This window comes from Trachurus trachurus, assembly GCF_905171665.1.
Source record: "Trachurus trachurus genome assembly, chromosome: 6".
In the NCBI taxonomy this organism is placed as follows: Eukaryota; Metazoa; Chordata; class Actinopteri; order Carangiformes; family Carangidae; genus Trachurus; species Trachurus trachurus.
The window spans coordinates 22,185,193-22,200,780 of NC_139897.1; the positions used below are offsets into that span (position 1 = coordinate 22,185,193).

A 15,588-nucleotide genomic window follows, 5' to 3' on the forward strand; every position below is an offset into this window, starting at 1 on the left:
CTTTGACAGTGGTGGTGCTCAGAGACCAAAAAAGGAAAATTAAAAGGGGGAAAAAAATCTGAAAAAGTTAGCAAAATAGAGTCCAACTGCAAGGAGCAAGAAAGCCAGGGCTGTTAGATTCACCATCTATCAAATGGTTCATTCTGTAAAGATGATACATAAATGAGTTCAGCTGGAACTAGTTACGACATCTGGCATCTTCATCAATTAGTTTTCGGGTTTATTTTAAGTCGAACGTTGTTATTATATCTCTCTTATTACACTCAGGAAGGCTGCCTCCCCCTGGAACCATCATATACTAGCTCACACTAAGTAGATGTAGGGGGATAGGAGATAAGGACAGATGACATGAGGCTGCTGTTTGCATCTGTTTAACTATGCATGTGTTTGCAGGCCTGTTTGTACAGTGGTTGTGTAGCTCTGTATAAATTTTGTGTGAGTTTGCAACAGAGCGACTAATTTAAAGGCAGAGAATATGCATGAAACGGCACAGGCAGTTTAAAGATACATTATCAAAAAGACTGTCGGGCCTCTGAACATGCAGTTAGAAGTATTCACCCTCCGGCAGAGCAGAAGAAAAAACTGTGGAAAGTCTATGGACTCGTGGAGGGGGGAAAAAAAATACACAAAGTTTATATCTATTCACATTAGTCCCATTTCTTTAGGGTAATTATATCCAAAAAAACAAGAGCAGCAGAGGAGACAGTAGCACCAGAACGTGGAGGCAGCCTGCCAGATGATCAGCAGCACCCGCTCTTAGAGACTCCTGGTTGATCTCTTCCTGATTGGGCGAACCGTGTGGGGAGACCGAGGCGACCGCGTGGCTGTTTCGGTTGGAGCACATGTCGTAAAGGTTTCCGGAGAACTGCATCTTTTTGGATTCCTGGCGGAGAGACTCCCACACAGCTGCCGCTTCCTCCGGACAGCCAGCCATCGCCACGTTAGCACAGTCATGGAACTCGTCCCACGACCTGCAGAGAGAGAGAGAGAGACAAAGAGAAGGAGGTTGGAAAGATGGACACAAAGACAGATGACACCAAAATCTAAACACACTATAGCCTATAATAATCCAGAGACAGTTGGACCAGAAAGAAAAGTTATATCTGGAGTTTTAAACCCTTAAACATTATAAGAGTTTTGAATAACCACTAGTAAAAAATAATAATAATACTGTACTGTATTTATGACTAATGAATGTGGTGGATGAAGGAACCCAGTATGGGGAGAACTCACTGCACTGTGGAGGAATACATGTTGCTCATCTCAAAAAGGGCTAAAAGTAAACTTAATGTATCAGCACTGCCACATGAATAGCTTGGAAGTGGCAGCTGGTTAATATGTAGTCTTAATGGGCCAAGTTTGAGTCACTGTTTCAGACTTATTATGTTGTAAGGCAACAGAAAAAGAAAAATATATGAACGGGAACAACTTTAAAGGAGATATCAGTGGAATGTTTTTGTTAATATAAGTCCTAAATAGTCCTATTTTCCGTCAGCAATCACTTACATGAAGTATTTCAGCCTAAACACGAGTCTCTCCGTCACTCTGCTCTGCTGTAACCCGAGGAGAAAATTTTCCTTGTGGGATACAAGTGTTATCCAATGAGGAGAGAGAACGGCATGAAGGGCTGTGTGTGCAGCCAAGGGATGCGCGTGAATGTGGTGACGTAGCACGAGGACCAATTGATGCCTGACAAGGGCGGGGGCTGCTAACTCATGGTGCGTTCAAAGAAACTCGTACTTTGTGTTTTTCCTTCCTGTGAAGTCATACCAGTTCGATCTGGTACGAGTTCACGGGTCGGAAGTTACGAGTGGCCGTTATAGGGAACTTTCACAGACAACAGGATGGTAAAAACACGAGCTACGGGTTACCTGGAACGCTACCAAGTCGTAGTTGTGACTTGAAGCTGTAACTTACGGTTTCAAAAGCCTGCCTTGAACGCAGCATTAGCCGAAACGGCCGTGAAGCTGATATCTGCTTTAAAGTTGGTACTGTGTATGTGTGAACACGGAAAGGAGGAGAGAAGGGAACAGATAAAAGGCTGATGCCAGGCAGAAGGTAAATAAAATGTGATGAATTAATAAAATAGCTCATTTTGCGCATTATGTCATCGAGTGGCGTTCAGGGACTTTTTTCTGCAGGATTTAACCACTGTGCATCAAAAGAAGTTGCTCACAGCAGTTTTCAGCCTCAGACACAGTCCAGCTTTTTACTCAGTTTTAACCTGGATTTGCACTTTATATGTTTATAATTTAATCAAAATCGTCAAAGTCAAATCAGGTTGGATGCTCCTTTTACGTGGGTTTGTCTTCGCCTCTTTGACTTCGTGCAACCGAGCCACGTCTGACATTCATACCTCACCGCTGTTGAAGATCTAAACAGACAGCTCTGAAAGTAACTGATAAGGATGCACTGACAGAGGCAGAAGTCCTTTCACCGACTAAATCAAATTCAGCCTCTTTGCTACCTCGGTTTCTATTGGTAGTTGCCAAGAGACCATCTGCTGATCTTCACCACTCCAGGCAAAGGTCTCCCTGCAGGTTAGACAGAAACTTGGAAAACCGTCATTCATTCAGAGAATGGAAAAGCTGTCATGAACTCTGTGTTTGTTGAATAGCCGCTGTGTTATATAAATTTGAAGCAAAGCGGATGTTTGAAACACTGTCTAGACCAAGAAGAGTCACAATAAGGGAAGAAAAATAGAGCCAAATAGAACAACTTTTCTCAGTGAACTCTGGCATTAAACTTCATTCAAATAACCTTCCAGCTGCACATCCAACGCTGAGTCTGACTGTAAATAGCTGCTAATTCTTCCTCTCATCATGAATGTGTTGTCTCAGAGGAAATACTGGCTGAGTGTTAAATAGAAGAACAGAGAGAGAGAGAGAGGGCTGGTGGAGAAAGCAGAAGCAGATGGCTCTGTTCAAAATCTGCTTGACACAAAACATTCAAATGCAACAACTCTTAAATACTTAAAGCGCATTAACACGATGAAACGTCCATATAGTGAACACCATGGTGAACGGCGTGCTGCTGTGCCACTGTCACAGTGGAAGAGCTATGTCCTTATGTCACGCACACTCGTCGAAAACGTTGTGCATAATGCTGTCAATATGAATTCAATATGAATTCCATCTTCATCCACTTAGACCAGAAATTGATCTAGGACATATTTAGAGTGAAACGCAAACCCTGGACGCAGTGGGGAACCGAGAGTTCAGCTCAAAACGGTTTCCATCAATCTCAAAGCCATATCATTCTCACACTATAACTTGTATTTCACACAAAGACATAGAAAACAACATGGTTTTGTTTTTGGTCCAACAGCTGTTAGCTGATGCAGAGTAACACACAGTGGTGTAACGTTTGTCTCCATCGATCAGAGCTCGGTTATAGGTATAGGTGTAAAACTACTTGGTTAGGTTCAGGAAAAGGAAGGTTATGGTTGGGGTTGTGAATGACTGACTGAGTGCTGAACTCTAGTCTACTGCACTGCCCGGGAACTCTAGGGAAGCAGAGGAGTACTTCCAATACACAGAGTCTCACCTCCATTACAGAACAGAACATAAACTAATTTCATCGCATGTATCATTATCACCGAAGGACACAGAGGAATAATTCAACGTAAGAGACGCTGAGCAGAGAAAGCAGAAGAAAGAGTCCTGAGTCTTCAGTAATGAGGCTTCGCACTTACCGCTACCACTGACTGTACGTATCAGCGAGAGGGAGATAGACGCAAATAAAAGTATCTTACGCTTTGGAGTAGAAAGTAAATAACAGCTAAACTGTTATGGCTCCCAGACAGAGGCTGTGAGCTTTTCAGGAGACAAAAGTACATATCTCAGTAATTCACCTGGTTTTCCTGCCTGTGAACTGGACCTTGTGGACCTGACCAAGTACAACTTCAGCCCGTGGCCCATAAGCTCTCTCTCTTTCTCTCCAGTTTTCTCATTCTGTCTTGCTATGACTATAATAAAGGCAAAATAAAAAATGAAATAATAACTTAAAAAGAAAGATAACTTTCTCTCTGAGTGTTTATAAATAATTACAGCTCAAATCACAGCTCAGTCTTTGTCTTTCATTTATCTGTTTGGTCTTTGTCAGACAATGACGAGGTTATATTATAAAACCAGGATTCGACCACAGGCGGTCCCTGCCACACACTCAGTTTTTAACTAAGTCTTGTTTCTTGTCAGGCTTCATGGCTTCTTACATTTATACTACATATTCTATATACTATAATATACCAAAGGCAACTAATCATGGAATCAGCTTTTGATGTGCTCCACCAAAGGAAAGGGACACAAGAGAGACAAAGATCTAATGTTGGTGAGTCTGGCGGCGTCTGCAGGGAGCACTTTCTCATTTTTTATTCATCGCTGTGGTTGGTGAGGGATTGATCACCAGAATTTATTTCAAACAAATAAGATAAACATGATGGGATGGGACACTCTCCTCCTATGATGTTCTTGAGCACTGAAGGGTTATATCATTACTAATCCTGCAAAGTAGTGGCTGTAACTCGTCTCACCTTAACCGAACTCCTGAAGTCTTACAGCTCTAAAACACATTTCTTCAGTTTGGAGGACTTCTCTTCTTCTGTCTGTGCTGCTGCTGTGTCAGTTTGAGGACATTTGCTTCTGATCATATGTACAGAAATGCAACACAAACACACACACACACACACTCTCTCTGTCTCCCTCTGGCAGAATCCTGCACGCATCATGAATTTTGCGACTGTGTCAATATTATGCAGGAGAAACACAACCAGGCTTTCTCTCACTCTCACACACATGTAGTTTCATAAAACAGGCCTGGCCTCCCTTGATGACTCTGCATCTATGTGTGTGTGTGTGTGTGTGTGTGTGTGTGTGTGTGTGTGTGTGTGTGTGTGTGTGTGTGTGTGTGTGTGTGTGTGTGTGTGTTTGCTTGGCCTATGTCCAGGACTTCAGCTCTCCAGAGGTCCACCTCTGACAGAGCGGATGCTGAAGGCTGCTTACCTGCTGCTGTGGGAGGAGCAGCTGATGGAGGGGAGTGGCCCCCGCGGGCTGTCGGCATCTGGCTGCTTTCTGTTCGCTCATATGAGGAAACAGTGCATGTGTGTGTGTGTGTGTGTGTGTGTGTGTGTGTGTGTGTGTGTGTGTGTGTGTGTGTGTGTGTGTGTAAGGGATGGCAAAAATCAGACGGAGAAAGTGATTGTGTCTTGTGCAGTGGTGCATAGTTCTTCATCTGTATCGGTGTGTGTGCTGGGGTGTACTGTAGGTGCGCTGGTCTCTGCTAAAGTCACAGGTGGTGCAGAGACAGCAGAAATACAGGACACTGACAGACAACCAGCTGCTTTCACAATACGAAATCCTCCCGAGTGTATGTCTGTTCTGCTGCTAACACACTGCTGCTGCTGCTGCTGCTGCTGCTGCTGCTGTTACCTGAAAACCTCCAAACCCCGGCTTATTTTTTGACTCGAAAACGAATCACATGGGTGTCGACTGAGTTTAGTTTCCTGAGCTCCGTGTTTCAGGATACATACAGAAACTGGCATCTGGGGCAATGTTTCGCACATTTAGCTAAAGTAGGAAAGTGCTGTAATTCTGTGGAGCTGCTACAGTTTCTGCTCCCCGCTGACGAGAGATTATCTGAGACTGAATAACAGCAAATATTCAAAACTCCTAAATGAGTTTGGAAGAGGTGGAGGAACTTTCACAGGAACCTCTCGCCCTCCGTGTCTCCACTGCAGAGCAGGACCCGCCAGACTCTTGGGGCGATGTAATCGTTGTGTAATCGTTGTGCAGAATTTTTTTTTTTTTTTTTTTTACTGTTCTTGTTGTTGTTGTTGTTTTTTTCCGGCAGTGTAGACGCTTTCTAATAATGACAAGTTTTAAAAATGCTGTTCTGATGGCGTAATTGCATAGGCGTCTGTCCACTTATCATACATCTTGTCTTGTTTTACTGCGCTTGGTTGCTTTTCCAGCCGTACCGATGCTTTCTATGAATGCTTTTCCTGTGTTGAGTTTTATAAATGCCACTTATTTTAGCCCCTGTAAAAGTTCTAGGACATCGTCCTTTGGGGCAGTTCCTGCTATGGAGACACGCACCACCAGCCCCGGCCCCAAAAAATTACCGTAAAGTTCCTGCAGTGGACACGCCCCTTATATGTATTGAGTTGTAGTCAAAGGTCATTGTGACCTTACACATCGTGTTTTGGGCCAAAACCAAAATTATGACACAACTAGTGTCATGTTTCTTTCATCAACGAAAATTATGACGAAATATCATCGTCAATTAACCTTTATCATATGACGAAAATGAGACGAGACGCAACGTAAATGGTGGTCATATGATAATGCAATATTGTTGACGAATAAGAACGAAACGAAATGTGTTTTACAAAATAAAACTCTGCTAAAATGTCTCTCTTTTGTTGACCAAAACGAGACAAGGCGAAATAACGTTATAATGTTTAGTCACATTATTATTATTATTTTGCGGTAGCTATTTCTGTTTCCTAGGTGACGTCACTTCCTCAGTCCGCACTCGCAGTATTATTTAGAAGATGCAGCTGCGGTGGGTTAGCGTTAACAACAATTTAAGAAACAAAGTTAAGTCTGACACAAAGAAAGGGACCGATGGCCGAGCAGCCGGGGATCATCCATCGACTGAGACAAACTAAAATGACGGTGTGACACAAAGACTAGACTAAAATTAAAACAGGCCACCAAAAACAACACTGAACTCAAACGTTAAATAGGATAAAATGAAGTGATGACATTTTATCTCCAAAAGGTCAAAGTTCAAGTTCAATGTGACATCAGACTGTACAGCAAGAACACTTATGGTCGTTACTTGTGTAAAAATTTGTGACTGTATTTCTTATAATTTGAGTCTCACAATGTCGCACATTTTGATCTGTTACACACACACACACACACACACACACACAAAAAAAATCATAATAGAACATTCAACAATCATGTTTTTTGTAATATATTAAATTTCTATCACAGCTGAAAATAACACAACGTGGTTGTAATAATAAAAAGGGGGTGGAGGGAGGCGGGGCGGTCTATATCCTCAATGCTCTTGGTCTTTTTTACATATCTCTGTAGAAACCTCACACAGTGTCGTGACTTTTCTGTCCAAGGTTGATGCACTAAAAGGTAAAAAAAAGAAAGAAAGAAAAAAAAACATTTTTTTTGTCGCAGCCTCTCAGCTCCGGCATGTTAGACGGATTGAAAAGGAGCAAAAGAAATGAAAAGAATTCTTGCATATTCTTGCGGAAGACTTTGACAAAGCTTTTATATTAAAGCAACACATTTGAGCTGCAGTGGCCTTCATCAGGGTTACTGCTTGACACAATCCAAGGCAGCTTCCTTCACCTTGTCGCAGAGAAAAGCTTCTCTGCTTTCTGCTCACACAAGAGTTGATCTATATTTTGCAACTGCAGCATCACTGCATTGAAGGTTTAAACTGTAAATAACTATTTTTTATTCATGTTACACAGGCTATTTCATGTGGGCAGCAAAGGCCTTCATAGATCTGTGATGACTGCGTGTGACAGCTTCTTTATATAAAGAAAGACACACAATTCTTCCTCCTTGCCCCCTTTAAATCATTTCTAAAATCGACGTGATACCCAGTGAGAGATGCTGAACTTGGGAATATTCACGGCAGCTTTGTTTGGCAGCAGTTTAAATCCTAACTGCTGCATCCTGAATAAGTTGTAGCCCGAAAGTGACTTTAAACTGAGGTGGGAACGGGAACAGAGAGCGCCGCAATGAGATGCAATGAAAACATGAATGGCCTTATCTAAATCTGTAGAGGATAAAAGTATAAAGGGAAATAGACGGGCTGCTCTGAAGGAAGACTGAGTGAAAGAAAACTCAACCTTGTGAGAGAGTTTTCCAATAACACCCATTTTAGCAACTGTAGACTCCGGCTTTTGTTCGCATGACTGAAACCAAGGAGACAACCGCCGTGTTCTTTCCTCACTCCTGTTTCTACAAATACTTCAGCTCAGTGACGACTTTTCTCAGTGCTGTTAAGATTTAACCGCTTTTACTGATTGGTATCTTGTCCTTTCTTTTTCTTTTCTCCTTTTTTTTGTATAGAAGGCATTGTTTGCATATCATGAGATCTGCACCGACAACATCTTGAGTTGTTGTCAGGTTGTTTGTGCATCCCATTTTCGTGGACACAATATCTCAGTGACGACTCCTTCAAATGTGGCACAAACATTCACCAGGACTCAAAGACGGACTGATTAAGTTTTTTATTTTACTCAAATGTCAAAGGTGGAGATTTCAGAAAACACCTTTTAGGCAATCGCTCAAGATTTCATAGAGCAATCACAACAAAATTTCATACAAAAGGTTAAAGGGATAGTTCACCCAAAATTCAAATTTCACTCATTTTCTACTCACCCTCATGTCGACTAAGGGTTGGGAGAAGTTTCAGAGTCCTCCGTGCCTTTTTAAGTTACAGGGGGGGGGGGGGTCCCCGCAGCACTGCATTGTCATATGACGGTTGCAAACGGGGCTCACTTTTCTTCGTCCAAAAAGACACACCAAAAAACATCCAAATACCTTCCAGTGTCTCAGTCTCAAATCTCGCACGATTTGCACTGACACCGGCAGAGCAGTGAACTGACACTGGGAGCGTCCACTACAAATAAGATTAAAATATAGACTTTTTTTTCTGAACAATTTCTCATGTCGGGGCTTCAATACAAGACGGACATTACAGACAGTATGGAGGTATTTGGATGGTTTTTGGTGTGTCTTTTTGGACGAAGAAAAGTGGGCACGGATGAGTCTGAAACTTCTCCCAGCCCTTAGTTGACACGAGGGTGAGTAGAAAATGAGTGAAATTTGAATTTTGGGTGAACTATCCCTTTAAATTTTCAAATGATTCTGGATAAACAGTGATGTGACCTGTAACTAGTCTGGAAGACGGAAGGCAGATAGATATTTTTGGTGGATTTTGAAATATCTCTTCTAATATCTGATGGATTACTGTGAAAATGTGCTGAGACGTTCATGAGCACAATGTTATGAATCTTAATGGCTTTAATGAGCCCCAACCTTTTCCCTCCGGTGCCGCAGTGACATTTGTGATTCACAGTGAAAATACGTTGACAACTATCACATGGACTGACATGAAATTTGCAGCAGATATTTCCATCGATAATCGATTGTAATGACTCTTGTGATTCCTCCTGGGCCTCCAGCAGGTCAAGTGTTTCATATCTAATCATGTGTTTGATGAACTGGCACCAATTTCTCTACAGAGTTTCACAGTCACCTGATGACTTTATAGCACCTTCAGGACTCTGGTGCCAAAATGAGATTGGATTTTCATTTTCCACCTCCACATTTAAGAAAACTTTTTGTCCAGTGCTTTGGTTTATGATCAAATCTCTTACAAAACTAATGACAGAAAAGAAAGTGCTGACCAGGGGTGTGTGTGAACATTTTAGCCCAAAGCACTTCTGTACCTTGAGATTATTGTTAAACATGGAAAATGATATCACAGATAATCTCATTTGAGTCAAAATTTCAGTTTGAATTAAATGTTTCCATTTTATTTTTACTGAATAGTAAGTTTAAAAATGAAATGATTTTGAACTTGTTTTTCCATGTCAGGAGGACATAGTTTGCAGAACGGGTCATTTCTGTAGCACCGTGATGCTTTACCCTGATTAAAAAAAAATCTGCATATTATGATTTGGATATTTTACTTGGACATAGAGAAATTGGTAATGCTTGATAATACTTTGCTTAATTGTTTGGCTCTAACCACAGGTGCAACTGTGCAACTTTAGTCTTGTTAATTGTTCAGGTATTAAATGTTGTTAAACTATTAATAAATACTGTACAATGTCGACACACCAAGAATAAATCGGTTTAAGCCCATAAATCTGTAACTGAAACACACTCAGAGAATCCACAAGTTCACAACCTGGATATCGCTCCTCTTATTAATGTAAGAATGGGCGTTATAGGGGATTACTGCAAATAATAATAGCTTAAAAACCTATTAGTGATAATAACCCATATAAACCTTTATTTATTTATTTAACTTTGACTTAATGTCAAGTGGTACCTATTTTTAATGTCAGGCTTTGCAACTCATTTTATACCTGCATCAAAAGGTTACTGTTTATTCTATTGTACCTAATTCCTCTGTATCTTCAGTCCCAAACATTTCCATCTCACCTCACCTATACGGTGAATGATTGCAACTGCATAATGTCTATTGTGAATAGGAGGAATAAAAGCAGTGCTGTACTCCTGGGAGAGTCTGACAATGGAGCAGCCTTGGCCTAGATGCAAATCACAGCCTCCTGTGTGTGTGTGTGTGTGTGTGTGTGTGTGTGTGTGTGTGTGTGTGTGTGTGTGTGTGTGTGTGTGTGTGTGTGTGTGTGTGTGTGTGTGTGTGTGTGTGTGTGTGTGTGTGTGTGTGTGTGTGTGTGTGTGTGTGTGTGTGTGTGTCTGAATTTTTGTGTGAATTTTGTGTGTGTGTGTGTGTGTGTGTGTGTGTGCACGTGCCATGCTACCTCCTCATTAGGTGGCTCTGATAGAAGTGCTAAAAACCATGTTCCTGAGTGGAAAGAGGGAGGAAGGGAGGGATGGTTGGACGGATGGATGGATGGATGGATGGATGGATGGATGGATGGATGGATGGATGGATGGATGGATGGATGGATGGATGGGGGGATGGATGGATGGAGGGAGGTGAAAAAGACAAAAGGGGAGGGGGCGGGGCAAAAAAGGAGGAAGAAAGAAAGAAAGATAGAAAGAAAGAAAGAGTGAGGTGATGGAGAGAAAGAGATAAAGAGAACGAAGAAAGTGAGAAGAAGTGAAGCGAGGACACAGAGAACGAGAGTGTGGTTTGAAGGGAAGTGTGTGTGGACATGTGGAGAGAGAGAGAGAGAGAGAGAGAGAGAGAGAGAGAGAGAGAGAGAGAGAGAGAGAGAGAGAGAGAGAGAGAGAGAGAGAGAGAGAGAGAGAGAGAGAGAGCTTATGTGTCCCTGCATTAGGCAACACTCACACGGAGGTGGCTGGGTTGCAGGATTAGTAGTTTAATTGGTACCTCAAGGAATAGCAAAGACTTAACAACAGTGGACTGGTACCATGGGTGGGCTGCAGGGCCATGGCGACACACACACACACACACACACACACACACACACACACACACACACACACACACACACACACACACACACACACACACACACACACACACACACACAAACAAGCTTTTGAAACTATTCCCTCACCCCTACTTTAATCAAAAGTCACAGTTAAACCAAACCCTGTTTCTAAATTTTCCACCATGTCAATATCAATGAGAGGAGCGACACTGAAAGCAGAGGGGGAGTCGGTTTGATCGGGCTTTTCCTCAGATACCATTCAGTCACATTTTTTTGGCATCAATATACCTACAACAAACCTCCTTGTGAACTATCAAATGTCTGCAAGCTGTATTTAAAGGGGAATTGCCGTTTTTTACATTCTGGACCTTAATCCTAGCGTAAAATACGATCATTTACTCACCTAGATAACTTTGGTGTCATTACAAGTCGCTCCAATGAAATTAGATCCAACCAAGAGCCGCGTATAGCCGTATAATGCGAGAACACAGGGCAGCGCAATGCAGTCTCTAAATAACACATTATCTGCCGCGAAACTCGTTCATTTCACCAATATTTAGTTATGATACGCTAGTGCTATTCCCCTTAGCTGTTATCAACATCCGGGGTCTGTAGGTTGACCTACTGACCTCTGACCTGGATGATATCATCTCCGACTGTGGTGCGGCGCAGCTTGTTAATATAATATCGTATAATGCGTGTACTCGCATTATACGGATATACGCGGCTCTCGGCTGGATCTAATTTCGTCTGAACGACTTGTAATGACACCAAAGTTATCTACGTAGGTGAGTAAATGATCGTATTTTATGCTAGAAATAAGGTCCAGATTGTAAAGAACGGCAATCCCCCTTTAATGGCACACATATGTTGTTGCAAAAAAGCCTCATTCATATTGCAGTGAGTAAAGAGCATGGGTCGCTGTTTAATAGGTTGCATTACACAACTACTTCACCTGTCTGTGCTTTTATCTTAGCGCCACATCTGCTTTGACCTCTGTGCTTGACCTCTCTATGCCATCTGCGTATGATTCTGGGTCCAGTATGATTTCAGCACTGTGCAAATCTCACTTGACAGAAACATTGCTCTCAAATCAGCGATCCTATTCTGAGACCCTTCACACATTAATGGGTCCTTTTCTCTGGTCGAGAGGACACGGAAGATGGATGACAGAGGTATGTATAAATAGAGTGGTGAGCGGAGATGACACGGAGAGAGAGAGAGAGCAATGATGGATGGATACAGGATATAGAGAAATGAAGTGGTGAGAGAAAGTAGTTGGGAGGGATTGGGGGGTTAGGGGGGGCTGTGGGGGGAGATGATGTTCTGCATATTTAATCGGTGTCATCAGGCCTCTGTAGCCGAAACAATGAGAGAAAAGAGAAAAAAGAAAGGCGCTACAGAGTGAAAATGTGCTGAGGGCAGAGCAGAGCCAGTGATGCTTGTGTTCATAGTCGAAGTCCGTCTGAAATTAAAATTTAAAATTCATCATTAACATCAGTGCAATTATAGTACTTCTATTTTATCTTATGTGTTTTATCGTCTTTCTTCTAACATACCATGTTCTTTTGTGCTGCTGTGTCAAATATTTATTTCTTATCAGTAAAGATGCATCTTGTCCTATGTATTTAACTTAATTTATAGTTATATAAGTATGCATAAGTATAAGTAATATATAGTCGAACCCAACTTATGTGGTCCAACTTTTAACGACTAAAAACAAGAATTTTAAACCTCATTTTTCTACAATGACCATCATCTCTATGTTCAGGGTTATGGAATATTCATCGGTGCAACATCTCTGTGGGCACTAAGAGTTTTTAATACTATCACTAAAAGAAGAAGTTAAATATTTTTGCTTTATTTGTGAGTTAGACTGACATCATGGATGCTAACAGCAGCTAACTTTGCTTGTTACATGTAGATATAAATAATAAGTTGTGTTCCAATTTTGGGGCTTCATCGACCACAAACACAGAAACTAAACTGGATGATATTCGACAATATCCCTCCCTGTCTGTTGTCACACAAAACACTGATCCTGTCGCCAAGTATCATTGAGTGTTTTTTTTCTTCTAACCACCTAACATGAGGTTTTTAGATCCTTGGTTTTGCTTTGTTTAACTGAGCTGAGAACTAATACTTACATTTACAAATGCAGTCCTCTGGTTCTCTTTCACTATTGTTTGTGGCCATTTTCTTGTCGTCTGTGGCTCACAATGAATTTGTGGATCAGTTGGACCACAAAGGATCCGCCCGTTTTGAGCCTTCATTGCCCAGGAAAAGAAAAAATGCGTTTCTTGGCCGCATTTGAAGGAAACTTCAAAATGGGACAGCCTAGTTGTGCCACTGTGATGCAACCGGCCTTCAAATGCAGCCTGTGAAGGCTGCGGATACCCCTGAATTGGGACACAGCTTATGTCTGACACATAAACCAGCATTTGTCACGTTTACAAGAGATAAATGTGAGATTTGTTTTGCTTTGTTACTTTCAAACAGAGCCGGATTAGCTGCTTCCCCCTGTGTCCATTCTGTGTGCTAAGCTACGTTAGCCGACTGTCGTCTTCTGTGCCGTAAATATGACAGTGTATCACCAGCAAAGGTGTCGATTCTCTTCTCTGACGCTTAGAAGTAAAGAAACCAAATAAGCCTGTTTCCAAATATATTGAGCTGCCTAGTTTGATTTGAATCACAGGATACTGTGCAGAGTGCTGAGGTGACACGATTCATCTTGTTAGCATGAGTTAAGACCGTGTGGTTATTTACCATAATTGGACCCCAGAAGAGATTATAATCCCTCCTAATTATAATAATATAAGACAAACAAAGCACTGACAATGACTCAGCAGGTGTTGAAATAGCATGAATTAGAAGTAGCATACAATCAGAATTCAATATTTCTAACCAAGAAATTGGGACAGTAACCAACCATGTGAGCTTGGTGATAAAGTGGGGAAGAAAGTATTTAATTAACTTTAATAGGCTGTAAAACAGCTCTAACAAATATGTCAGAAAACCTTTGAAAAGTAGAACAATTTGCATATCAACAGGTTTTTATTTCCTTATACAAAATATGAGAATAATTTAACATTTAAAATAGATTTTTTACTGTAATCAAAGTTACAGAAAAATCACACAAATCAACTCTGAGGTCTTTGTAGAAAATAAATTTTACACTGTAGAAACTAAACATGTTCTTTGACTACAACTCACAGGGTGTGTGAGGTATGGGTGGCAATAGAAGTCACACTGCATAGATCACTGCAATAATTGGGTTTGTGTAAATGAGACGATCAGTATTCCTCTCATACAGCCCCACTCAGTAAAATCCTTTTTCATTTTTATCAGGGAGTATATTCACCATCCTTTGATGCCTGCATGTCAATGACACAAAGGGAATTCTCCAGAGAAAATGAAAATTTAGTTTGCAGTGGAGAAATATTAACTCTTATTGGTCAAAGAGATTTTTTTGACTGGTTTGAATACTTTTGATTTTTTCCTTTTATAAAATATTAATTGTGTTTTAATGTCCTAATCTTTTTTTCCATCATACCATCACCCATATGAACATTCAATCTTCTTTTCTTATTTTGACATGTTGTATTGACATATTGGAGATATAAATGAACAAAACCTGCTTCTACTTCTTCTATTTGCATCAAACAAAAAGTGACAGAAAGTGTGAAGTCAGCACTTTTGAAGTTGAAATAACAGAATCATCTGGATGCATTTCTCTCTGCAGCATCTACAGACTGTTGTGCAGAATCTCCTGACAACACTTTAGCTGTCTGGTAGCTGTCTTGTATCCATACTAGCACGCGGTGTGTGTCAATAATGTGGTTCGCACTACTTTAGCATGCTAATAATTAAAACAGGTGAAAAGGGTAAACATAAACATCAGTTAGCCGAACACTAGGCGTATTAGCAAGTAAAGCTGTGTCCAAGTGAGGCCTACAGGTTTAGGCTGTCAATGTCCTAAATGATGTCGTTTCGAGTAAACTCTGGACTATTTAACTTCAGGACACTTGGATTGCAGCGGACGAGCACGAAGGAGGAATATTACAAGGTTTTTGTGTAGTTTTATGGACCTTTTTTTGTCGGGCGCTATTGACTCTCATATAAGAATGAATTTCATTTTTTGGTGAACTATTCCTTTAATACGTTGACTCTTGGCAAATCACATCACTCATCGCTGGTTTGCACTAAGAAACAAAAGGCCATAAACACGTTCTGTCATCATCAACCTCTCATTCATTATTTGACAACATATCAAATTGTTACTGAGTTGCATTATGGGAAGTGTAGGATCCAAGCATTTTTTTTTTATCCTCTTAATCTCTTCCAGAGCCAGGTGTCGTTTTACGTCCCCCAACTTTGAGGAGCCACAACACTGATTTGCTGGAGCCGCTCCTGCACAGTCCTCAAGTCAAAGGTAG

The 15,588-nt window shown here is 41.1% G+C and overlaps 1 protein-coding gene across 1 annotated transcript in view; it reads right to left on the reverse strand.

The window, feature by feature from the left end:
• Positions 1-670: 670 nt before the first annotated feature.
• The window catches only part of nrn1la (neuritin 1-like a), a gene marked incomplete at both ends in the record, with an annotated part of 72,896 nt that continues 57,978 nt past the window's right edge, over positions 671-15,588 (reverse strand). The window contains one exon of the mRNA XM_083972912.1: positions 671-971. Within this exon, the coding sequence (XP_083829038.1) occupies positions 671-971 (301 nt within the window). The remainder of the gene's footprint in view (positions 972-15,588) is intronic.